Source organism: Meriones unguiculatus, chromosome 1 (assembly GCF_030254825.1).
Source record: "Meriones unguiculatus strain TT.TT164.6M chromosome 1, Bangor_MerUng_6.1, whole genome shotgun sequence".
NCBI classification, from domain to species: domain Eukaryota; kingdom Metazoa; phylum Chordata; class Mammalia; order Rodentia; family Muridae; genus Meriones; species Meriones unguiculatus.
In genome coordinates, this window is record NC_083349.1 from 108263458 (window position 1) to 108290814 (window position 27357).

General features: G+C 40.3%; 1 protein-coding gene and 1 non-coding gene across 4 annotated transcripts in view; one reads left to right on the forward strand and one right to left on the reverse strand.

Annotated features, from left to right (window-relative positions):
* Positions 1–27357, forward strand: part of Rbks (ribokinase) — an 88932-nt gene that overhangs the window by 8079 nt on the left and 53496 nt on the right. For all 3 annotated transcript variants that reach the window (XM_060364772.1, XM_060364786.1, XM_021635445.2), the window contains exons 2-4: positions 14310–14442; positions 21823–21886; positions 22979–23041. In XM_060364772.1, the coding sequence (XP_060220755.1) occupies positions 14310–14442; positions 21823–21886; positions 22979–23041 (260 nt within the window). The remainder of the gene's footprint in view (positions 1–14309; positions 14443–21822; positions 21887–22978; positions 23042–27357) is intronic.
* LOC132651469 (small Cajal body-specific RNA 18) lies at positions 14164–14242 on the reverse strand. The gene has a single exon (XR_009589117.1). It is a non-coding gene; the product is annotated as a small Cajal body-specific RNA 18 (non-coding RNA).

Here is a 27357-nt window from a genome sequence, read left to right on the forward strand (position 1 = left end):
TGGTATATCTTTTCCAGCTTTTAGCTTAATGAATACATGTGTTCCATGAACAGCACATACCCGGAGTTTAGTCTTTTCTAAATTTGTTTTTATTTTTTATAACTATGATTTTTCTCTTTGTACTAGCAAATATAATCAGGCCACATTTATTATGTTACTATGTAGATTCATTCCAGGCATTTTTACATAAACTGCACTGTAGAAATATTAAAAGATGGCAAGCTACCTAACCCACCCACATTAAATATTTAATGTCAGATTCATTTCAAACATTTTTACATAAACTGCTCTATGGAATAACGTTTGGCAAATTTATTAGAGTTGTATAGCACAACTAAGTCATTTTTGTGGAATAACAGAATATTAAGATAAAGTTAACTGTGTTCGTATTTCACATGAAATTAAGTGATCTCTTTTAATAGATTGTATTTATACAAAAACAAAAGTGGTACACCCAAGGATTCTAAAAGAAACATGTCTTGGAGTATTCTGTCCATTTGCATTTTTTCTCTGAACTGTAGAAAAGAACCATCATTATTTGACTTTTCACCTCAGCATTTAGATTCTTTAAAAGTGTAACTGAAGGCAGCCACTGTGGTTCACACCCATAACCTAAGCAGCTCAGGAGGTGAACTAAGGCAGGAGGACAGCAAGTTAAAGGCCTTCCCGGGTTAGAGAGTTAAATTTTAAAGCCAGACAGCCTGGGAAGCATGGTGAGACCCAATTTCAAAATAAAAATAAAAAGTAAGGTGAGGGCTGGAGCATGGGTCAGCATGAGTGAATGGCAAAATGGGAGGTTTAACAAGCCAGTCATGATGGCTCAAGGGACTCAGGCAAGAGGGTCCCAAGTGTGAGACTACCTTAAACTATATATTTAGGCTAAGTCTTGAAAAATAAAGTATAATGGCCAGAAATTACTCAAAAAGTAATAAAACTCTGGAATATAAATAGGTCCAAGGGTCCTTAAATGTATTTGTGGATACAATCATACTAGCTTTATTCTAAATCCTAACTCTGAGATGGATGTGGTGGCACATACTTGTTATCCCAGCACTTGGGAGGCAGAGGCAGAAGAATCAGGAATTGAGGGTCATCCTTAGCTACATAGAGAGTTTTTAGCCTATGTACACTCTGTGAGACCCTGTCTCAACAACCAAAAAAATTAAATAAGCAAATAAATGCTAGTTTTGCCATCTTTTAAGAAACCATGAATATGTTTTTTTTTCAATGCCTATAATTCTAATTCTTATTAGTAAAAGGAAATGAAAGCATTTTCATGGTATTTTTTAAATGATTATTGATGTTCATTAAAAAAAAGAGCTGGGCACAGTAGCGCACACCTTTAGTCCCAGCACTTGGGAGGCAGGTGGATCTCTGTGAGTTCGAGGCCAGCCTGGTCTACAAAGTGTGTCCAAAATAGCCAAGACTACGCAGAGAAACCCTGTCTCAAAAAAAATTATTTGGTGCAGTATGATAAGCATTCAAGAGCCAGTATCAGCAGTTAATGTATTGCTTCAACAAAAGTTTATTGAAGCAGGATATATAGAAGAACAGTCTTAGCTGGCAGTGATTCAGAAGTGAGTGTGGCACCTGCCATGAAAGAAGCTTCATAGTTGAGGTCAGAGGCAAGGCACCTAACCCACTGGGGACTGTTGCATCAGAACTTCTGAGGGAGCCCATAATGAGATGAATTTGAAAGGCTATGACTGCCTTAGCAAAAGCACGGAAGCAGGGGAAAAAATGTTCAGGCATAGACAATAGGCTGTGCAAAAAGATTTAAAATTAAAATAAAATTCTAGAAATAAGCACTATTATGAGAAGGGATAGATACTGTCTCTAGGACATGAATTTATAAAGTCAAAGCAGTATGAGACAGGAGAAACTATAGGTCCTCATAAGTATAGGGCCTGCTTCTCCCAGTGTTCCACTGTAATTGCTACTTAGGCATCGATTTGTATTCTGAACATCTAGTCTAATGATCAAAAAATTTTAAATGCTGGTTGTCAAAGTACAACGCATAAAGGCTGTAACATTAGCATTGAAAGACCTGACTTAAATTTAGTTTAGCCACTTATGACAACTATGGGTTTTTGATAAGGAAGTACTTTCCCAAATTTTTAATTTTCTCCCTGAAAACAGAGGGGATGACAATGACCATTCTATCTACTTTATAAATATTTGATGTTAATTTTAGATATAATCACTTCTTGATAATTCATAATGCCTACCCAACCTGCTTACAAATATATTGTTAACTTCAAATATACTGTAATCAGTTGATTATTTATAATAATGGAAAGCATGATCACCCCAAACCAGAAATAGTAGATAAATGAAAATTTAATAATTAATTCTAAAATATACTATTTTTCTCATGATTTCTCCTTCTAATTATATTTTGTTAAGGATGAAATTAAAAATCCACTCCTATTGCTTTCAACTACACCAGCAGATGGCAGGAAGATGTAGCCCAGATAATTATAATATGGTGACAGAAGTCATTTTGGAATTTAAATTTTTACTATAATTAATTGGCAAAATAGAAGATAAAGCATTGATTCTGTAGTTATTTGTCACTGTCTTATGTTTTAGTTAACTGTGTACGCTACTGTTTCCACAGTGCGTGTGTTGTGCTTTCATCATACTTGCCCTTTGCTTGTCCTCCCTACCTTTGTCTCCATCCATCCACAGTAGTCTCCCTTTTACCATCATGCCCCCCGATTCTACATGTGAAAGAAAACAAAGTACACGTGTCTTCATGAGATTGGCTTATTTTACTCAACATGACGAACTCCAGCCTGATTTACTTTCCTAAGACTGACATATTCTTTGGGGTTGAGCAAACACTTTTTTGTGTATATAAGTCACATTATATTAATCCATTCTTTTACTGGCAGGCACCTAGATGACACCCTGACTTGGAACTTGTAAATAGCATAGCAGTAAATGTGTATTCAGATATCTCTATGGTAAGCGGACTTGACTCTGATGATATACCTAGAAGTGTCACAGTCATTTAAACAACTATATAAGATCATGTATATATAATAATATGTGAATCGTTATATATAGTTATATATAAATATATAATTGTTATGTAGAAAATTTTTCTTGTCAGTGAATTTAGAAGTAACATCATTAACTTTGCCTTTTGTGAAATACTTGTGTCTTGCCAATCTCCTTTCTGTTTTCTCTGTATCTTAGCTTCTTACTGTATAGGACCCTCATGGAAACCTTTTGCCATCTGTAGCTGTCAAATCCTTACTTCCTAACTCCCAGATGCACATTTATTTCCTTTGCTCTCTTCCTCTTACAGCCTCTAGTTACAAAATTAGTTCATTCCCTACCTCCGTATTTGAGCTTCTGTTATTTCTCCAGGACTGTTCTTGGGTTAAATAAGGCGTAGAGGAAGATAATGCATTCACACACACCACACACACGCACATGTGCACACACACACACACACACACACACACGTATACGCCCACTCGTGACAAAAAAAATGTTGCTATTGGGGAGTATTTTTTTATTTTTAGGTATTCCTTTCCCAGCACATTATATATTCAAATGTTCCATGCCACCTTGGAAGAGTGAAGTCAGTATGTCCTTCTTGTCCCCATTATTCTATTCATTACTTCTAGACTGAGATTAAAAGGCTCCATCTCATAACTACTGTTCCATCTTGAAATTTTCATAACTGGTTTGCTTTTCTCCTTGGGCCACTGCCCTGCAGACTTTCCCTGCCTTCCTAGCCACTGTATTGCTTGTTATGTACAGTGGCATCTGCTATCCAAGCTTTCACTGTAAGTTTAGTTTAAGGTGGAAACTATTCACCCCCAATACTCCTCTCTGTTTTGTAATGACTATTGCAAGACCTACCCTCTCAGCATCAATAAGCAGAAAACAACCCACTCAGATAATGAAAGCAGGCACCTCGGGAGATGGAACCAAACACAGTTGGTCCTGGGAGTACATTCCTGACCCCACCATAGAATACAAAACTAGAAGGAATACATAATATGACAATACCAGGGAGGTTAGAAAACAAAGTTATTAGCTTGAGGGCACTGAGAAAACTAGGATTTGTGGGACAGTACACCAGGAAAGGAAGGAGCTAATCAAGAAAGTTTTTCAAGTCCCATGGACTCTACTGCAAACACTAAATGGACATGTATAGAGAGAAACAACAAAGCCAGAAACTCCTGGATTGCTATAAGTTGATCATTTCCCAGAAATTTTACAAGGGTGGGAGACTGTTGAATTTTGTTCAGCCAGAGCATTATTTAACATTTGGAACAGTCACTGAGACACCAGGGCCACGGCCTAGTTAAACAGGTAAATCCACCCTCTAGTAAAGACTACTTTAAAACCATCCTAACAGATTTCAGTGACCAGCCTTAAAAGGATCATACTCACCCACAATTTACTTAACTGCAAAACAGTCCAACACCCTTTGGAGAAAAAAAATTAAGTTAATTAAGATAAACTAATATCTGTAAAACTTAGCATCTAATCAAAAATCATTAGACTTCTCAAGAATCAAGTAAATGTGATCCATAACCAAGAGAAGAAAAAAGGGCAATCAAAAGACAACAGTAGAAATATTGGAATCAACACAGATGTTAAAGGAGTCATAAATAAGTTCAATAATTGAAAGGAAACTATTAACCTGAGTAGATAAGGGAAAGGTAGAGAGCCTCTCATGCCTGGGAGACAACAATCTAAAATAAGTGTGCTTATCATCTAAAGAAAAGAGAGAGTGGGAGAGATACAGAAAATATTTGAAGAAATAATAGCTAAAATTTTGCCCGATGTGCACATGTGCATTCAGGTGTATGAACCTGGGTATGAGCGTTCAGAGGCCAGATGTGCACATGCGTGTTCAGGTGTATGAGCCTGGGTGTGGGTGTTCAGAGGCCAGATGTGCACACGTGTGTTCAAGTGTATGAGCCTGGGTGTGAGCATTCAGAGGCAAAATAAGACATCTTCTACTTTGCATCATCTTTCCTTGATATGGGGTCTTTCACTGAACAGCAAGTTCACCTTTTCAGCTAGGCTGGCTGGCCAGTGAGCTCTCAGGATCTGCATGTCTGCCCCCATGATCCAAAGCTGAGGTCACAGGCACAGGCAAACTGATTTTTTTATGTGGGTGCTAAAGATTCAAACCTGGGTCTTCATGCTTGCAGAATGAGTGCTTTTACCCACTAAGCCACCTTGTCAGCTCCTGAAATGAAACCTCTAAGTGCTTGAAAGACAAACTATTGACATAGACCTCTATATCTATGTAAGAATCAGAGGCCAAATATGGTGGCACACAGCATAATCCCAACACTCAGTAAATAGGGGTGGGAGGGCCACAAGCTCTAGGCGAGCCAAACCACACAGTAAGCTAGAAGCCAACCTTGCGCTACAAGGTGAGACTTTGTATAAAATGTCAAAAGAAATTATTCACATCCATATTCATACATATATAAAGCATTCCTTTGACCATCATATCCATTATATATGCAGTACTTGGCCACCAAAAATTTAATGTCATTCTTTTTTTTTTTTGGTAAATCATTTTATTTATTTATTTATTTATTTATTTATTTATTTATTACACTTTATTCACTTTGTATACCCCTGTAGCTCCCTCCTCCCTTCCCTCCCTAATGTCATTCTTATTTAGCAAACTATCATTGCATAGAAGTGCTTATGTTCAGCCAACCTTTATGTACCAAAATGCAATGATGGTAGTGATGGCCATTTTATTACAGAATTTTGTTATGATTGTTCTCTTTCAGCACTTGTAATTGTTAGTCTCTCACAGTGCACAATTTATAAATCAAATGTTATAATAAGTATCCATTATAGGAAAAGCATGGTATATATGTGTTGGGCGTGGTGCTAGTCACAGTTGCATGCACCCGGTAGGGGCAGGGAAGTCTTTCTTCTAGCTTAGTCTTACTTAGCTAGAAGGAGATGGCTCAGTGGTTAAGAGACTACTGCTCTTATAGATGACCTCAGTTCAGTGCCCAGTAGCCATCTTGGGCAGCTCAGAACCCACTATAACTCTAGCTCCAAGACCTTCCAAGCTCTTCTGGCCTCTGTGGGTTCCAGCACCCACATAGCCACATAGGCACACACACACACACACACACTTAAAATTAAAAATAAATCTTCAAGAAAACAAACTTTGGCTGGAGAGATGACTCAGTGATTAAGAGTACTGGCTGCTCTTCCAAAGGACCCAGGTTCAAATCCCAGCACCCACATGGCAGTCACAACTGTCTGTAATTCCACTTCCAGGGGATCTGATACCCCCACACAGACATACATGGAGGCAGAACATCCATGTAAATAAAATAATAAGAAAGAGTTCTTATTCACTGAGTGCTGCACCCAGCCTATTGAGAACTCTAGGCTACCCTGCCCCACAGTGTCACTTAGGAATGTGTTTTTAAAGAAAGAGACAGAGAAAGGGAAGAGAATGAGAGAGAGAAAACTTAAATCCCACAAGTAAGGGAAGGCTACCATATCCAAATGTCTCTGAGCCTGCCATCATACATACCTGTAATCTAAGCCAGCACTCAGGAAACAGGGAGGAGGATTGCTGAAAGTTCAAGACCAGCCTGCTCTGCATAGTGAGTTTCAGGTCAGCCAGGGCTACACGGTAACCCTATCTCAAAAACTGAAAATGAAAAATCTGATCCAGAAATTTAGTGTTTCTTGTCAGAATGAATAATACTTAAAAAAATTATAATTGGACAAGGATAACATGATAACAGGAAGTAACATGATCAGAGATTTTTGAGTTAACATAAGCCACCATGCCCATCCAATTATAAGGTAACATGTGATCAGATATCTTGTAAGATAGCAAGAGGAGGTAACATGTGACCAGAGATTCATGAATGAAATAAGATTTGTCAAATGGTGGCCTAGGAGAATACCATAGCATATTCATCTTTATTGTCCTTCTGATCACCTAGCTCTTTCCACATTTATCCAATTAAATTGAGCTCAAATATGTAACACTAAACGACTGACCACCTCTGCTTGGATTATTATCTATTCATATATGTCTGAAAGTGTAGATTAGAAAAAATACATTTTGTTTTGTTTGTTTTGTTTTGAGACAGCATCTCTCAGTGTAGCCCCAGCTGTGCTGGAATTCACTATATACACCAGGCTGGCCTCAGACTCACAGAGATCCACCTGCCTCTGCCTTCTGAGTGCTGGGATAAAAGGTGTGTGCCAACATGCCCAGCAGAATACAATATTAATTAGTAGATTAAGATCTTTTTACAAAGAGAAATACATGTTACTAACTTGAATATTAAATTATTAATAAAAATACATATTTATGTATTATAGTGCAATGTTTCAATACTGTGGTTCTTCTGTAATTATCAGGGTATTAACATATCTGTTACCTCAAACATTTATTGTTTTATGGTAAAGAATATTCAACATCTAACTTTTTAAGTATACAATATATTCATTTTCACTCTCATCACCGTATCATGAGTAGAACACAGGCAGTTATTCCTCCTATCCAGCTGTGGCTTTGCAACCAGTTCTCTCTCCCACCTCTCTCCTCTGGCCTCTGGTAACTTCCTTTCTACTGCACTTCTGTGATTTCAACTTTTAGGTTCCACAAATAAATGAGATCATATGGTATTGATCACTCTATCCCTGGCTTATTTCACTTAACATAATGCCCTCTAAGTTCACTCATGTTTTTGCAAGTGACAACTTGATTTTGAAATTACACTTAACCTTTTAAATGTGACATACACAAATGCTGAGGAGAAGAGAAATGGTTGAAAAATACAGGCAGCAGGAATAATTAGTATGAATTTTAATTAGGTATTAACGAATGTACAATCTCTTATCATAGAAGCTTATAATAATCAAAAGCTTGCAACCAGAAGAAAGGGTCAATGCAAAGCCAAAAAGCAACATGTTTCCTGATTTTTGCCGAAGCAGGTATTAGTGTGACTTCTTTGGTTGAAAGACTTGTCATCTACCAATCACCAGGTCATCCCTCCCTTTGGTTGAAATAATCTCTTGAGAACCTGTAACAACCACCTCATTGTCAAGAAGTTAAAAGCAATTGATAAGTTGTTCTGGTAACACCTGTCAGTGAATTCACTGTGAGCACAAAACCCTGGCATTTCAGGAGTTGACAAGTATTATTAAACTGTTTTGCAAGAGAAGAAGCTGGTTCAAAGAGGGGAGAGCTGTCAAGATAAGAAAATCATTAAGTGGGTCAGGCCTCCTGCTTCAAACCCCAGACTCTCACTGCGAGGCTTCTAGTGGCAGGGGTGGCTGCAGGACTGTCTTTGAGCATTCATACTGTGGTCCTTTCTGTCCAATTAAAAAATGCAACATTTTGCAAGCTATGAATTTGTTCTCAGTTTAAGTATGTTATCCATGGTTTTGTCTGTTGGGATGATTTTCTCTTTCAATCAAAAGTTTGTACTATTTTAACTTTAAAAGTTAAAATGTTAGCAACCATGTTTCTTTTTCTTGGTCTTACACACACACACACACACACACACACACACACACACACACCACCCCCACCTTGAGCATATTAATTTGTCTGTCTGTCTTTGGCATCTTGCTAAGCCCTGTGTTTGAATTAAAGGGAATCCGTATGCTGCTGCTGTGATGGTTAGTTTTCAGTGTCAACTTGACTGGATTAAGAACAGCCCAGGGCATTAGTGCACACACCTTTGGGTGCATTTGTGAGGGTGTTTCCAGGGAAGAATCACTGAAGGAAGTAGACCCACCCTGAATATAGGCTACACCATCCCATGGGCTGGGGTCCTAGACTGAGTGAACAGGGAAAAGGAGAAAGCCAGCTGTGTGCCGTAGTTCCCCCTTTCTGTGCTTCCATATGTGAGCATCTGTTGTCATACTTCTGCCACAATGTCTCCCTACATGATGGACTCCTGTACCCTTATCATCAAACTACGAGCAATATAAGTCCAGTGTCCCCTAAGTTACTGTGCCCCAGGGTTGTGCTGCGTGTGGATACTTTCTTAAACTTGGCATAACTCCCTGATGAGTTAGGAAAGCCTAATTCAGAGTAAAGTAGGAATTATGATTTAGGAATACTTCCGTTTATAAGTAATGTTCCGATTTCTCCGCTGCTCTCTTTAAACTTATTTTTTAAGAAACACTCAGGTGTGCAGTAAACTATCTTATCCTGGATTAAACAGTAACAGAGCACAAAGGCTTAAGAACACATGCTCTATTCAGTACTATAGTGGAGTGTTGGGGCACAAAGGTCCTTGTACCCGCAGAGCACTAGGGAAGCAGGAATGGTAAACACATAGGGGCCTCGTCTCAAAGGAGAAGACACATGTTTTCCACCCAGAAGGCAGGAATTGGATTTTGCTAACAATTGGTGACCCCTTTGCTATCTGTGGACGCAGAACTCCCCCAAATCATCTACCCCAGTCTCTTTCCTCCTTAGACTGCTATCTATAGCTCCCAATTAATAGAGCCCATCATTGTAGGGGAGGCTGTCACAAGTACTTTATGACCTGCCGACTTGTGCGCCATCTCAGTCAGAGGCCACATTAGACTCTAGGTCTTTCAGCTGTAGAACCCACCCTCACAGTCACATGCACTTTGTAAAGCAGTTTCTAAGTCAGCATTTATCAGCCTGTGGGTCATGAACCCTTTGGGGGTTAACTAACCCTTTCACAGGGATCACCTAAAACCATCAGAAAGATCAGATAATTTCATTACTATTCATAACTAGCAAAAGTACAGCTATGGAGTAGTAACAAAATAATTTTATGGTTTGGGGTCAGCACAACACGAGGAACTATATTAAAGGGTCACAGCATTAGGAAGGTTGAGAACCGCTGCTCTAAGTCACACTAAGCTTTACTGCATACCCAGGTTACAGTGATCGTTGCCTGGAAACCTTTCCCCAAATTGTGCTGTGTTTTAAATATGCTGGCAATGAACCACCTGGCGTCAGACTTTCCAAGTCTGATCCAGGTTGATGAGGTCAGTCTGAACCGAGTTTTCATTCTCAGCTCTTGCCATGTGGTTTGTTTTCCTGCCTGAGCACCTGCAAGTTCCCCATCCAGGGCAGGAGCAAGGGAGTCAGAGAATGGATGAAAGAGCACATACAGACATAATGCTGAGATGCTTGCTGCCAATGCTGACTTCATGAATTCAATCCTCAGGACCCACATGTTGGAAAGGGAACTGACTCCTGCAGGTAGTCCTTTAACCTCCATGGGCTGCCCTGACGGCTCATAGCAAAGAAAGGAGACACTCTCAAGGGGAAATAATGCAGCTTTAGACAAGGCTCCACTAGTCTGTGTCTGCAAGAAGCTAGTTGCTGCCCACAAAAAGCAGGTAGCTAGAAAATAAGGCAGAAGGACAAATGAATCTGAAATAGTGACAAGTGGCATGCCATAATACAGTAATAGATTCTTATCATATATGCTTAGGTCCATAAGTATCCAATATCAAACATGAAGGCCAGGTCCAATGGTACAGGCCGATGGCCCCAGCTACTTGAGCAGCAAAACCAGGAAAATTCAAGGACTACCTGAACTATAGAATGAGCTCAAAATGCCTATGAATCTGGCAGAACATTTGCCTAGTACATGTAAGGCCTTGTACTAAAAACAGAAACCAATAGAACATGAAATTTTTGTTCCCCACCCATTTCTGTGGGTGCCTGGCATAAGCTCATTTTGTGTATGTTGCCCTCTTGTATGCAACCTTAACAATCACATATTGTGTGATGCTGTCGCTATCAACCATGACTGTGTGTGAGATGATAGTCTCATAAGATATTCCTAATGACATAGCCATCTTGTATATGCTATTTGACATACAAAAAAAATGACTCAATTTCCAGAATGTATTTTTGCCATTAAGCAATGCACACCTGTACACTTACTTGGTGAGCTTTATTTTAAGTGCTAGAGATTGAAGTTGGGGACTCACATATACTAGGCAAGGGCTCTACCACTGACATCTCCAGCCTCTGTAAAAGATATGAATGAGATCATTTGATCCTTCATCTGTTACATGAATTTCACTCGTCTATCACTTGTATCACCTTTCAATTACATCCTTGTCAGCAAGATGATACTGTGCTACAGGAAGTACATCAGAAAACACTGAATCAACACCTTTTGAATTATTGCCTGGATGAATAAGTAATGGTGTGTTCTAGAGTTACAACTCTTGCTTAGAGAAGAAGAATTATGGGGGTTGAAGAGATGGCTCAGGGGCTAAGAATTCTTGCTGCCCTTTCAGAGGGGCCAAGTTTGTCCCAGCACCCATATCTGGCAGCTCACAGCCACCTGGAACCCCAGCTCTGAAGGATCTGACACCCTTTTCTGGCCTTCAAGGGTGCTAACATATACACACATAAATTTTTAAAGTGAAAATAAATCTTTTTAAAGAGAGAGAGAAAAGAAAAATCCTAAGCCAGGTACAGAGGCATACATATGTCTGTCATTCTAGCACTTGGGAGATAGAGGCAGGAAGCTCAGGAGTTCAAGGCTAGCCCCAGTCACAGAGTGAGTTCCAGGTCAGCCTGGGCTAAGTGAGGCTATCTCCAAAAGGTGGGAAGGAATGGGGAAAGAGAAAGAAAAGAATCCTGCCAAAATTTGGAGTGTAGTGGGCAAGATATGGCAAAACACGGAGTTGTTACTGTCATACAGTTGTATAGCCATGGCTGCTAGATTCCTCATCCATCCCATAGTCAGCACCTTCACATCCTCAATTCAGAAGAAAAAATGGATCCTATACAGAGGAGACATAAAAAAGAAACAAAACAAGAATCTCTTAACCATCTGTTGAGTGGCAGACACTTTGGGTAGAGTGGAGAACACAGCAGACTTGATCTCTGTCCCCATACAGGGAAATGAAACAGCTGGAGAAAGAAAGCAGTGAGGGCAGAGGGAAGATGGAGAGAGAAGAAGAAGAAGAAAAAGAAGAAAATAGTAAAACACCAAACATAAAAGTTTCAGTGATTGCTGAATTAATTCCACACTTGCTAATATCTGCCAGCTTGTGTTAATAGTTTCTTTAAAATGACTCTAAGAGGCTGGAGCGATGGCTCAACTGTTACCTTCAGAGGACGGGGGTTCAATTCCCAGCACCCACATGACAGCTCACAACTATCTGTAACTCCAGTCCTGGGAGATCTGATGCCCTCTTCTGGCCTTCACAGGCACTGAATGCACGTGGTGCATAGACATAGGTGATTTTAAGAAATGACTCTAAATCCTAGCCATATCTGTTCCCACATCAAGTGCACATACATACTGCCGTAGTTTCACTGCTCCACTCTGTATATATATATCCCATAATAACCTGGCAGTATAGTTCTCATGATTTCCCACAGCTCATAGTAAAAAAAAAAAAAAAAAAAAGAAAAAGACACTAGATTTAAAGCAGTGATTTGTGACCTGGACCTAAGTATAAATACAGTAGAAGTCCAAAGTTTCTCTACGTCACAGTGTTGCTAATGAACTTATTTTACCAGTTTTAGCCATGTTAGATATTTTTCTTTTTAAGGCTTTACGAGAGTCGTTGGGAGCAGAGTCAGTAAGCCAAGAATTCCCATCATTACCCCGTCACACGGATTACTCACCGCTGCTGCTCATAACAGAACCCTAAAATGTTTAAGATTTCTGATGCAAATCAAAATCCCATCATCACTGTCATTGCTAAATTAAATGACAGGATAATAACATTACATTAAAACCATTTTTCTCTTGATTGAGTACCTTTTTCAGAAGTGAACCTTTTAGATGTATATTTTTTTCATCAGTACTATAAATGCATGTAGAATCCTCGATAAAAATAGCATTGAAAAGAGGAGGAGTGGGATGTTTTCAAATTATTGATGAGTCTCTTTTGAATTTCAACCATATTTGACAGTGCAGTGCTGGGGAGTGGAATAGTGTCGTCTGATATATTGACGGTTTTAGAAGCACAGAGAGAGGCTCACAGGCTGATCCTGGTCTTTCTTGAAATAACTGCATTCTGGCGTTAGTTCACGTCATCACACTGAAAGCAAGCTCCTAATGACCTGGAAGAATCGCCATTGTTCTGTTACTCTATTCTAATATAATATGGTACTCATTTCAGATATATCATGGCCCATTAATGAATACATACCTATAATCTTTTAAAACAGCATAGGATCTCAGCCGGTTTCCACTGTGAATTTAACTTTTGGCCTCTCTTTCCTATATAGAGTTGATTCACTTTGGTCCCACCCACCATCCTTGGGCCCCTTTTTTGTGGCCAGGAAGCCAGTCTCCTTTTGCTGGTCTCTATGTTTGAAACTCTTACCATTTTGAAGCCAGTCCTTTCTTTCCATCCTTCAAAAATGTTTCTTCAAACCTTGTCTTTGAAGTCATGAAAATCTTTACCTGGAACAAATCTCATGTAATGTTTGCCCCTGGTAATACTGTCATCATTGGCCAGAACATTATGGTGAAGACTGGTGCTTAGCTTCTTGGTTACCTTGAAGATTATGCTTAGCTTCTTGGCTATGGGGAAGTTGTGCTTAGCTTCTTGAGATGTCAGTGGAAACAAGGCCAATTAGGAGCTGATAAGAACTGAATCTGAGTGATAAGTGACTAGCATAGGGAGGTCTACTTTTATATGATTGGTATGTTTCCTAATAAAAGTTACAGCCTAAACCTACTACCTAAGGCTCCATTGTTTTAAATATATATTCCTTTTGACACGGTGCATGAACTGATATGGTAGACAGGATGGAGAGCCAAAATCTGCTCCCACCCCACCCTCAAGTAAACAAATAGGATGGTTTTAGTGGCAGAAATTGCTGCTTCATCTACCCCTTAGGTCCCATCTTGACACTCACTAGAATCATGCCACACCTCCTGTTCTTCTTACCAAAGTGCCAGACAATCCCATAAACTTCCTGTGGCCTGCTGAGTCCCACTGTGAATAAGCTCTGGTGTGGGTGGGCACTAGCCCCTGAATAAGCCCAATGCAGACGCCAGCTGACATTTGCAGTGTAGCTACATTGGTGGCTATGGAGAAGAGAGGTATCCTCTGGAGGACATAGGTTCTGTTATGATGCAAACTGTAAGGAAAGGCAGTCTTCCTGGCAGCTCACAGTTTCTTTCCCCTCCCCGCCCCATCTGGCCTCAGTGTTCACAGCACACTCCATCACCTGTTTCCCAGAACTCAGGCTGCTCAGTGGCCTCATCATCAGAGCTCTGATAGATAACCTTTCCTGGATTGCAGTTACCAACATGCTTTGTTTTCTTCTCTTTCAATTATAATAGTCTTACTTCTCGCTTGCCAAAAACTGGAGAAACCATCCACGGACATAAGTTTTTCATTGGCTTTGGAGGAAAAGGTGCCAACCAGTGTGTCCAAGCTGCCCGGCTTGGAGCAAAGGCATCCATAGTCTGCAAGGTAAGCCATATGGCATGCGGGAGGCCCCACTGCAAGGGCTGGTTCCAGCTCCTTGTTTCTGTTCTCTTTTGCTGTTATACAGTGAACACTTCACTAGGGATAGAGGTGCATACCTGTGGTACCAGCTACTCATGATGCTGAAGGGTAATTATGAGTTCAAGGCCAGCTTGAGCTACATAGTGAGGCCCCTTCTAAAGAAATATTGAAGTTCAGTAATACTTGGTGATTTGCAGGGTTTTGCAGCTACAGGACACCATCATAACAAAGGAACACATCTTGTCCATTCAAGCAATTTCTTCCCAATTCCTCCTCCACCTGGGACCCTGTAACCACCGATCTACATGTTGTCTCTATGAAACTATCTATTCTGCATATTTTATATGTGTGTAATATATGACTTTTGCTTCTGGCTACTCTCACTATTTTTGAGGTTCTTCCATTTCATAGTATGTATCAGTATTAATCCTTTTTAAGGGCCAAATATTGCCCCATTGTATGTTATGCCACCACTTACCTATCCATCCATGAATGTGCTGATCGATCCTAGGACTGTTTCCACCTTTCTGATGAGCCTGTGGCCACGCACCCATGCACATGCACTTCTCTGAGTACCTGCTTTTAATTCTTTTGAAGTTTTGTTTTGTTTTGTTTTTTGGTAAAAGTGACTGAGCTTCCTTCTTCTTTGTATGAGCTTCTGGTGAGTGAATCCCCTGGGAGGTAGCAGTCCTCAAATAACTTGATAGTGCATTTCCCGAGTGAGCTTATAGCCAGAGTGTGCCACGTGTTCTCTGGGGTCTGCAGCCCAGCTTCCAGAGGGCCTGAGTCCTCCTGTACTCAGCAGGCCTCAGCAGCAGCACAGCTCTCAGAAACATAGCCACTCATCACTAAGCCATCGTCCACTGCCATATCGTGAGAGCTGGTGGAATCTGGCTTTTAATGGCCGATTCTTGGCACACTTCTGCTTTCAGTTGTATAGAGAAAGGCTATGTAACATTCAGTAATCCTCCTGAAATAATTTGAAAATAATTGTATTTTGCTGCCGAAAGTTTCAAATTTCATACATTTCTGATGCTCCAATGTTAGAGAGATATTTCGGTGACTGTCCAGGCAGCCAGCAGTCTCTGTCATTTCTATAGTTTTGGAAGCTGCTTGCTCTGCACTTCCTGTTTATTCAGATAATATTAATCCTACTCAACTCAGGTCTAGATGGAAAAACCTAAAAGACTCACTAGTTCAACTGACAACCCAAGAAGAAAAGGCCAAAAAACCCAAGGCCAAAGGCTTACTAGCTCAAAAAAAAAAAAAAAAAAAAAAGCCGAAAAAAGCCAGGGAGTTGAGGAGCTGAAACCAAAGCTAAGGCCAGAGATTAAGCTAAAAAAGCTCTTTCTTCTTCTCCACACTGTCTTAAATACCCCTCAACTCAAAGTCCCTCCTACTCAGCTGGTTTCTCCACCTCCTGACCTAGGATTAACTTTATTAAATCCTGTGTACAGAAAACTCTTGGATTAGAGGTGTGTGCTAGGGCTGGGTGAACCACACCATAACCACCAGTTTACAATAAAAAGTTCTTGGATTAAAGATATGTGATAGGGCTTAACAACACCAAAGAAACAAGGTTTTACAGTTCACAGTTTTGAGGTTCACAATGGGATCAAATATCCTGCAACACATTTCATGTCATTTGAAGGTGGTAGCATTGCTATTACAAAAAGTTAAAATTGTGTGAGTTTAAGTACAGGGAAAGTTAGGTTTGAATCTGCATGGCAGATGAGCACACAAAAAAACTTAGAAAAGCTATATCCTATGAACTATGTAGATTTTACAAAAAAAAAATCTGCAAAAATGTCATTTCTGCTTTCACACAGCACTTTCCTCTCCATGGGAGCCTTTAAGTGATATAGAAGCTGCACAGTTATGACTTCATCTGCTACTGAGCTGCAGCTCTACTTCTGACTGACGAGCAGCATCTCATTCTCATGGCTATTTGGTCAAAAACTTCACAGGAAACAAAATTCAAAATAAACCCCCCACCCCTGTTGTCAAGACTGTTCTTTAGGGATTTAAACTAGTAATATAGTTAATCAGGAAATAATTGTATTCTAGAAATGATGACACTGAGAGGGGGCTGACAACAGATTTTTATACCTTTCTTATCCCATGCTTGATTAGAGATGAGGTGTCAGTAATGATCCAATGATGCTCACAAAAGTGGACTCAGAAACTGAGAAGGAGATATGATTTCCTGGCTGGAAAAAGCTGAACATAGAATTGGTGAGGGAAGCTGGGTATCGAAAGTGGCTGTCCTGGGACAAGGGGAGTTCCCTGGGCCTGGGAATGGGAGAGACATAGAACACCCTCCCCTCTTGGAAGCTTTATGCAAACTATTCCCATGTTCACTAAAGTCAAAATTAGATGTGCTCTGGATCTCACCCAAATTTTGAGATTGGTTTTAAATACAAATATTCGATATTTGGGGGCTGGAGAGATGGCTCAGAGGTTAAGAGCACTGACTGTTCTTCCAAAGGTCCTGAATTCAATTCCCACAACAACATGGTGGCTCATAACCATCTATAATTCTATTTGCTGCCCCCTTCTGGCATGTGGGCATACATTCAGACAGAGTACTGTATATATAATAAATAAGTAAATATAGAAGAAGGAGGAGGAGGAGGAGGAGAAGAAACAGTAGTGGTGGATGGTGCTTAAGGAAGTACGATAAGTAAATCGCAGAGGAAGAAGAAGAAAGAAAAAGGAAAGAAGAAGAAGGCATGTGCCATTGCACCCAGCTCCCAAGAAATAAAGAAAGAAATAATACACTTTATAATAAAAGCTATCCATCATCATTACAGTTTCCGATTGTGTAGTATTGTGTTCTGGTTTTGGTTTTGGTTTTGTTTTTTCCTTTTTCTTTTTGGTTGTGTGAGACAGGCCCATGCTGGTCTTTACCTTGCTTTATGATACAGAAAGGCCTTAATTCCTCCTGCCTTTGCCTTTCTAAAGCTGGGGTTGCAAGTGTACACCAGCACACACAGCTTGCAATATAGTCTTGTTAGACAAATTAGCCACACTTGGCTTTTAGCAGTTTTTTTAAAGATGACATGTTCCAAATCAAAACCCGAATCATTACATTAATCAAGATAAAAATGAACAGATGGAGAAAAAGGAAAACTGGTAAAGAATCCCCCGCCATTCCCTAAGCAGTGTTAACGAATAGACTGCTGTACCACAGCACACTGGATGTCGGGCTCTGATGGGGAAGACTGGTGGCAAAACCATGGAGTTATTTGTTAAGATAGTTATGATAAAAGCATTAAGCAAGAGTTAGATCAGTATTTATATAGTGACACACAGATAATGAAGCACTCGACGCAGTTAAGAATCATGTATTTGGTATGCAGCTGAGTCATGTGCCAAGGCTATCGTCCAGCGACAATTGAAGACGCTATTTTTGAAAGTGAAAGTCTTCATCCCAAGGCAGAGAGCCTGCTGGGGCCTCTCTCACAGACTTTGCCTGATGTGCGTAAGTGTTTCCTCCACTTGTATTCCACTGAAGCCAGACGTTTAAGAAGAGGCTTTTTCTAAATGTCAAACTTTGGCGAATGCCTGTAATCCAGCACTCTGGAGGACAGAAGAACCACTACAAGTGTGAAGCTCCCCTTCCTGGCCTGCATACTGTGTGCTGTGTTAAAAACAGGAGGACTTGAGAGATGGTGCAGTGTGGCACCCATTAGGATCTGACCTCAATACATAGAGCCCATGTTTTGTTTGTTTAAGACCATCTTATGTAGATGGGTAATCCCAGCACTGGAGAGACCAAAGCAAAAAAAGCAGGAGAAGCCATGGGGTTCACCAGCCAGCCTATCCAAATTGGAGAATTCCAGACCAGCAAGAGATCCTGTCTCAAATAACATGCATAGTGTCCCAAAGGAACAACACCTGAAGTTGACCTCTGGCCTTCACCTGCATGCACACACATACATGCGTGATCGCCATGTACACACAAACACATAAGTGCACACAAAGGAAGAGGAAACATCAAGCCCTAGCAACAAGAACGATGTTAAAGAAAGAGCTCAAGATGCAGGGGCCCAGTGTGAACCCACAGCTGCTTTCTGTGCAGATGAACAGAAACCACAGGCAGACACGGACCTCTGTGACCACACCAGGAAACAGCACTAGAGTGATCCAAAGAATAAGATAGTTCTGCTTCCTACAAATGTAAAGCCGTCTCACCTCTAATGCAGGTAGCCCCAGTTCCCTTTAGAAAGGTCAGGCTGGAAGGCCAGTGACAAAGGGCACAGTAGGTTAGGAGAGTGCAACTCAAAAGCCTGCTCAGGCCAGTGCTATACTCAGTCCGTCCCTGGTCTAGACAGTACAGAAATCAGAAGTAAACAGAATGATGTATAGCAATATGATATTAGATGTTTACAGCCACTGGGGTTAACAGCAATAGTAAATGAGGCTTTGTTTCTTAGGATACTCTTTTTACTTTTATTGCATTGGTTTTGTATATTACAAATTGTTAATCCATACTGTGTGTAAAGAAGGAAAGCAGTAAGTGGGAGCTTCGTGTAAGAAAGCTGAATAGTAGTGTGTGAAGAGTAGCTTCATGCCCGGAAGACCCTTTCTATTCAAGGTCAGTAAGTCCTGTGAATCACCCTTGCTTAAACCCTTGTCGAAGTTGCCCTTGACCCGCCCCCTTTGAGCTGCAACAGACTCACGCAGATAGACTGCCTCAGACTATGTGCAATCACAGGAATACTCCCTCAGTCGTAAGGAAAGCCGTGTCTGCAGCCACACTGTAACTCCAGTGCTCATAGTCCCAAGAAAATAAACTGTAAAGTCACCGAGGTGATGCCCTACTAATGGGACATCTTAATGTGCAGGGCTTTGGGAAGGGACAATATATTTCAAGCTAGCATTAGCAAGCTTTAGGAAGCCCCAGTGGACAAGTATGGAGCGACAAACTGTAGATGGCACTGAATTATGGTAGTGATCAGGAATGCTGTGTAGGAGTTCTGGAAACGAGAGGATTAATGAGAGCCAAAAGAAGGAAGGTGGATGTAAGTTGGTGCTGGAAAAACAGGTCCAGTTTGAGTAGGTGGAAGAAAGAAGAATGGAACCCAGAGTTCTCAGAAGTGAAGGCAAGGAAATAAACATGAACATGTTATATGCACATTGGATCCTAACACAGCCAAGTGATGAGGTCAAGTTACTAATGACTTTCCACTCACAACTCCGAAAATGACATCTAATTATTTTGGCCATATCTGAATTTTAGAAAGCTATAAAAAAAAAAAAATAACAAGGGGGAACAAACGTGCAGCGCTTCTGAGCAGGGTTCAGCATGAGCCTAGGAAACCTGATGCTCTACCGTATCTTCATCCCAGTGTTGGGTCCGGCCTGGTGGGCCTAACAGATTCTGCAGACCATGCCGCTCCACCTCCACTTAGCTGATCCACCGACAGAGCATGCCCGGGGCTGTGCTCTCCTCAGTCAATACACACCCCGCCCTTTAATCCCCAAAGCCAGCGGTCTCACACTTGGCTTCCACACTGGAGTAACCTCCACATCCACCTGCAGAGTGTGGTTTAACCACGAGTTGGTTAACCTGGGCCAGAGCATCGGGATGACTGATGTCTTCAGGACATGTTAACGTGCAGCCAGTGTTGAGACCCATTGGTTTCCTGTCTGCCAGAGAGAACTCACACCAGTTCCACCCTCCAGCCTGGCTCAGATGGAACAATTTGAGGCAAAATGCAAAGAATTTTAATTAGCTTGATAATGGCAGAACTGAAATGAGACTCCAAGTTCCCTGACTCCCATATGCACCATTTGCCTCCTGGCCAAGATGCTTACATTTAAATTTCTCTTGTCAATTCGATGGCCAAAGTGTGACTGGGAAACAGAAGCCTCCTGATATTCCTTTGTAATAGTCTCTATTAGGCCCATTACTACTTTCTAGCTGGTTCCTTTGTGAGGGTCTCATTTGTATTATTCAATGTGCTCAGTGGCAGGAAATAATCAAAATCTGTCTCAAAGGTTCTACTGTGACTTCTTAACAATTTCTGATAACTTCAGTTTGAGTGAGAAACAAAAGGATTAGGGAGTGTAAGCTTCTAACGGGAGGAGAAGGGAGAGGCGCGTGTCAGTAGTTGCCCTTGAATTTGCCTTCCTCCTGCTTCCACCTGCTGAGCACGCAGCATGCTCCACCATCACAGATCCCAAGCTTATTTTAACTACTTCTTTAATTTGTTGAGATTATAATTATATTTCTTTCCTCCCGCTGAACCTTCCCATAAACCCCCTCCTTGCTCTCTTTCAAGTTCATGACCACTTTTTTCATTATTTTCACATATATATATGAATATGTGTGTATGTATGTATATGTATGTATTGTTTTCACATATATGTGTGTATGTATGTATTGTTTTCACATGTGTGTACATATATATGTATGTATATACATACAAATTCATAAATACATCCTACTCAGCCTTTATACTGTTTGTGTATGTATGTTTTCAGGGCTAAACACTTGGTGTTGATCTTCCCGGGTGAAGACTATTTTTCCCATTTTTTTTTTTTAAGATTTATTTCTTTATACATGCATGTATCCCTGCATGACAGAAGAGAGCATCAGATCCCATTATAGGTGGTTGTCAGCCACCATGTGTTTGCTGGGAATTGAACTCAGGACCTCTGGAAGAGCAGACAGTGCTCCTCACCACTGAGCCATCTCTCCAGCACCTATTTCTCCCATTCTGAATAGTTGCCTATAGTTCTTTGTGTAGGGTTGAGGCCCTGCGGGCTTTTCCCCATCCACATTAGCATGAAACCATAAGCTTTGTAAAACTGAAGTCCAGAAATGTAAATGAATGATGAATGCGTACAAGGTTTGAAGGTGAAGAATTATAAAGACAGATTTAAAACAGCAAAGCAATGCCTGTGGAGTGTGTGCAGCTCTGGGGCAGCTCTGCCTTCAAGAAACTGATGCTGGGCTGGAGATAGGGCTCAGCAATAGGAACACTGGCTGCTCTCTCAGAGGACCCAAGTTCAACTCCCAACACCCTCAAGGCAGCTGACAACTGTTTGTAACCCATTCTGAGAGACCTGAAGCTGTCTTCTGATCCCCTCGGGCACCAGGCTGCAAGGGACACATAGACGTGTGCTTCATGTTTTAGGTGAGATATAAGTAAAATAGGGTTACAGAACATAACCACTGTGAAATCTAGTCTAGCATCTTACAGTAAGAAGATTAATTAGTCTTATGAAGTATTGTGCAGATACGCCCTTTGAAAATGCTAAATATTCTAAAAGCTACATTGTAGCATTTTACTAAATATAAAAGGTCTAATGCTCATCATTTCTTTGGTACAGGTTGGCAAAGATTCTTTTGGCAATGATTACATAGAAAACTTAAGACAAAATCATATTTCTACAGGTAAAAACCTCATCTTTTTAAAGTTAATGTTTATAACTTTCTTTAGGGTTTTTATTTTGTTTTTAGTTTCTTAAGAAAGGGTCTCACTATATAATCTTGGCTGAGCTGGTATTTACTATGTAGCCTATACTGGCCTCAAACTCAAGGCAATCCTCCTGCCTCAATCTCCTAAGTGCTAAGATTACAGGCATGTGCCACCACACCTGGCTTATATTTTCTTCTGTGGTCCTATTATCAGAAAAACTGAAAGCTAAATATAATTAGTAGATCCTCCCCTGGTGGCCAGAGAGGCTTTACACACCACTTTGTTTAATATTTTCATTTTAATATTTCATTCCAGATAGGATTGAAATCAAAGGCCATTACAAATCTTCATTTAATGGCTAAGAGGCGGGTGACAAAGAAAAACAGGTGCTATATTCATAAAGGATGTTTCAAGAAAAATCACTGAATGATATAGCTGAAGGCCATCATAGGAGCTGTCAGGATGAAGTATAATCGCAGAAGAGAAAACCAAAGACCATCAAGGTTCTGGGTATTTCTCAAGAGCACACAGCAGGCCAGAGCTGGGGCCAGAGTGGAGTCAGGTTGTCCTTCTCCAGCCCACAGCTCTTTGCTGCCATCAGAGGCTTCCTGATCAACATCTGTTTCCATGCCAGACCACAGCTCTGGATGAAACACAAAGCTTACAAAAATGAAGAAATTCAAACAAGCTCATTTTAAACATTTAACCTTTTGTTTTTTTTATCTCAAGTCTGTCATGTTTTTTTACAGTGAAGAAAAGAAATATGTTATTCTAAAAAACGCATATGTATACAACTATGAACAATTTTAAGGAGTAAAAAGTGTGGGTCGTTTAATGGGTTGTTACTAATGCAAAGAGAAGGTGCCACTAAATGTAATGATGCCCATTTTCCTTGTTGTATAGGTGATGGGTATAAATTAGCACTAATTACTTATTTTTTTAAAACTCATTCCAGATGGTTAAAGGTTAAAAAGTTTTTCCAAGAATTAGTGTCACATTGAAATTGTTGAAATAAATTATCCATGCCAGGCTGCATTAACATGATTGTGGTTTTCGTTTTCTTGTAGAATTTACATATCAGACCAGAGATGCTGCTACAGGAACTGCCTCTATAATTGTCAATAATGAAGGTATGTGCTTCGAATATGAGGGTCACTACCTCAGATGGATGGTTCATTCCAGAACTAGATTGGAAACAACAATTTCACCCCAGTCCTACTGGCCTCTTACCACACCCATTGCTCCAAGACCTGAGGCATGGCATTTCCAATCCAATGAAAAACGTTTCCCTTAAGTTATAGGCCTCTCCTTGATCATCTGTAACATGCTCCATCTAGTATATATGAAGCATGGTTGATGCTTCCAGATATGATCTATATCCTGTCGTGCCCCCTTTAACCTTCACCGGAGCTCAGAACTGACACATACTTCTCAAAACAGTCAAGTACTCACTGTCATTTGCATTATCCTTCCGCTAAGTAAATAAATGTAAATGGACGCAAAACAAAGTTTGATGACGTGTATTTATAGATTATTTACTGAGCAAATGGCAGCAAGTAATTGCTTCTAACTCATCATTAGTGCACAGTTTTGTCTGCTCTTTAAGCAGCAATCAAACCTCAAAAGTCAATGTACCCAGTTCTGCCATGAGGCTTTACCATAGTTAAAATAATGACCTTTACAAACAGTAACTGCAGCTGGGTGTGGTAAAGGTGAGTTCAAGGCCAGCCTGGTCTACACAGAGAGTGCCAGGACAGCCAGACCTAGCAAGACCATGCCTCAAAACAGAAAACAAAACAAAACAATAACTACTTTCAAGTTGAGAGTTCAGAATCTGCCAACTGTTCAAAGTGTGAAAAATCTACTTTTTTTTTTTTAAATTATAAATTAAAGTCAGTAATCAGAAAGACCAGCCATCTCTTGACTATGCAGGATAGAATCTAGTGTATTTGTGGGCTGTGCTGGGATCTGTAGCAATATGTCTTTGATGTATACAGTGGTCCTCCTTGTGTAAAGGAATACATTTTAAGACTGCCAGTAGTCCTGATCTTGCTATACAATGTTTTTTTTTCTTCTTATGTATATATATATATATACCCCTATGATAAAGTTTAGTTTACAAATTAGAAACTGTAAGAAATTTATAAGAAGCCGGGAGCAATGGCACACTCTGGTAATCCCAGCACTCTGGGAGGCAGAGGCAGGTGGATAGCTGTGAATTCAAGGCCAGCCTGATCTACAAAGTGAGTCTAGGACAGCCAAGGTTACACAGAGAAACCCTGTCTCAAAAAAAAAAAAAAAAAGAAATTTATAAGGATAATAATAAAATAGAATGATTATAACAATACAGTGTAGGAAATATTATGTCAATGTAATCCATCTCAAAAGATCTGTTGTGCTGTGCTCAACTTTCTTCTGATGATGTGAGATGACAAGGCACCTACATGATGCGATCAAGTGAGGTGAGTGACTGAGGCATTCTACCATACTGTTAGGCTACCGTGTAGAGGTTAAATGAATTCAGGAATTACAATATCTAAGCAGTCCATCTGACAATCAAGATGGCTATCTAAGTGACGACCTGTAGCTAGTGGATACACAGGCATTGTACATAATTTGTTGACAAAGAGATGACTCACATCCCAGGTGAGACAGAATCAGATGGTGTGAAATTTCATCATGCTACCCAGAAAGGCATGCAATTTAAAACATGTTAATTTTTTCACTTCAAGAATTGTTCATTCAGTATTTCCACATAATATTTAATGATTTTCTACTTAATATACTGACTACATATAAACATTTTCATGAGGGGAGTTATTTGTAGCCTGTGCTAGCTTTGAACTCAGTAATAGTCCTGTCCAGCCTTCTGAATGCTAGGATTTCAGGCTTGCAGTTTGTTTCTTTTGGGATATATCTGTTTGTCTGTCTTTCTGTTTTGCAGCCAAAGACTCATGTATTCCAGAATGGCCTCAAACTTCTGATAGTCTTGCCTACATCTTTCAGGTGCTGGCATCAGAGGTGTGCTTCATCATGCCCAGTTTATGCAGTGTTCAGGGCTAAGCCTGGGGTTCGTGCATGCTGGGCAAGCACTCTGCAACCTGAGCCACATCTCAAGCCCCTCACAGTGTTCTCTGTATGCTCATGTTAAACAGACGATGCAGCATTTTAAACTCAACTCTAGCAATTCTGAAGTTACAGTAGTAAAGACAGTAGATTAAGTTTTCATTCTGACCATAAAATGAAAACCTATTACTATTAATCATATACCATTATTAATCATATTATTATTAACTATATATCACTATTGATGATGTAATAATATAATATAGAATTTATTACATCAAAAATGATAACTGCCAAAAGAAGATCATTTCTGATCTTAAACTTCATGTTGTGTTCTAGGAATGACTTGAGTTTTTCTTTCTTCCTTTCCTGTGAACCAAAATCTTTCAATGCAAAAAGTTAATTTATATATTGAATGTCTGTTATGGTAAACCTTGCCTGGTTTATAGTACAGTAACATCTTGGAGTATAGATTTTGCAGCAACATGGCAATAAAAATCTGTGATTCCAGCACTCAAGAGACTCAAACAGGAGGATTACAAGGATCTCAAGGCCAGCCTAGGCTATAGAGTGAGACTGTCTAAAAATAATAATAAATACAGAGAAATGGAACAATTGGCTCCTTCAAATGCTGGGGCAGGAGGGCCAGACAAAGTGGTGAGTGGTATTTTGGCAAGTTAGATTGAAGGCATGACTGAGCTAGCCACATGTCCGTGGCTACTTTGTTCGTGGACAGTTGTGGTCTTAGGCTTGTTGTTCAGCCACGAAAGCCTGTCCAGAAATGCACATTATGTCATGCTACAGTTGACTCCAACAGAGAGAATGAGCTCACTGCTAGGGAAGAAGAAGGAGAGATGAAGTCTTTCAACAAGTGGGCTCTTTGCATTTTTCCAGGACTGAGGTTGGGTTTGTATGGAACTGTCCCTACTTTATTAAGTTTTCCCCATGGCCAACAAACACACATGTGGTAAGATGATAGGCTAGGATTTGTTCTGTGTGGAGAGGTAATTTGAGGTCATGTCTATACAAGATCTGCATAAGCAGCCCGAAGCACTAAAAAGTGCCTGCTGCGACTCATTCCTTCAGAGCTGAGCTATCCAATAGAAAGAAAATGCAAGCCACATGCAGTTTTTAAATTGTCCAGGAACCATGTTCTTAAAAGGAAAGGGGAAATAGGTAAATTTAATTATGACAATGTGCATTATCCTAGTATATCCAAAATATTATCATTTCAACATGTAGTTAAATTTATTTTAAAATTAAAACTTTTCAATATGTTTTTTTTAAATTAGTGAGGCCAGAGAGACAGCTCAACTGCCTTAAGATTCCTGCTGCCAAGGCTGCCAACATGAGCTGGTTCTTGAGACCCACATGGTAGAAGGAGAGAGCCAATCCCCATAAGTTGTTCTGACCTCCACATGTGAGCTGTGGCAGACACACACCCCAACATATACAACACATAAATAAATAGAGAGAAAGTAAATTAATAAATAAATGTATGTTTAAAAATAGTGAAATAGGGGCTGGGGAGATAGCACTGACTGCTCTTCCAGAGGACCCAGGTTCGATTCCCAGAACCCACATGGCAGCTCACAACTGTCTATAACTCCAGTTCCAGAGGGTCTGGCACCCTCACACAGACATGCATGCAGGCAGTATGACAATGCACAAAAAAATAAAAATAAGTAAATCCTTTCATAAAAATAGTGAGATGTTACTCCTTATTATTAAATTTAAAGCCCAATATATATGTCTAGTTAAAGTGCATCTCAATTCAGCTATAGTTCAAATGTCATGCCACATGTACTATTGTGAATCTAATGCCGGACAGCACGCCTCTCAAGAGTTCATTTCCTGGGGGCTACAGACATAGTTCAGTCACCACAGTACTTTGGGAGAACTATGTTCAGTCCCAGAACCTACATAAAAGAAGGACAAGGAGAAGAAAGAAGGAAGGAAGGAAGGAAGGAAGGAAGGAAGGAAGGAAGGAAGGAAGGAAGGAAGGAAGGAAGGAAGGGAAGGAAGGGAGGGAGGGAAAGAGGGAGGGAAAGCAATGTATGAGAGCATATGCTTGCAAAATCCCAGATCCAAGGTGGCAGAAACAGGCAGATCCTGGCTTCCTGGCTCCCTACCTTGGCCTACTTGACTCATCCCAGGCTAGTTAAAAGACCCTGCCTCAAAAGAAAAGATTTTTTTAAGGCAGTTAGTACATGAAGAACAATATCTAAGCTTTTCTGCCCTCTGCACATGCTCGAGCACACACACACACACACACACACACACACAGAGTTCATCTTCCAGATAAGGCGCATCACCATCCACTCCTGTGTGAGTATGTACAAGGACTGTACGGAGTGGGCTCAGGTCATGAGAGTATATC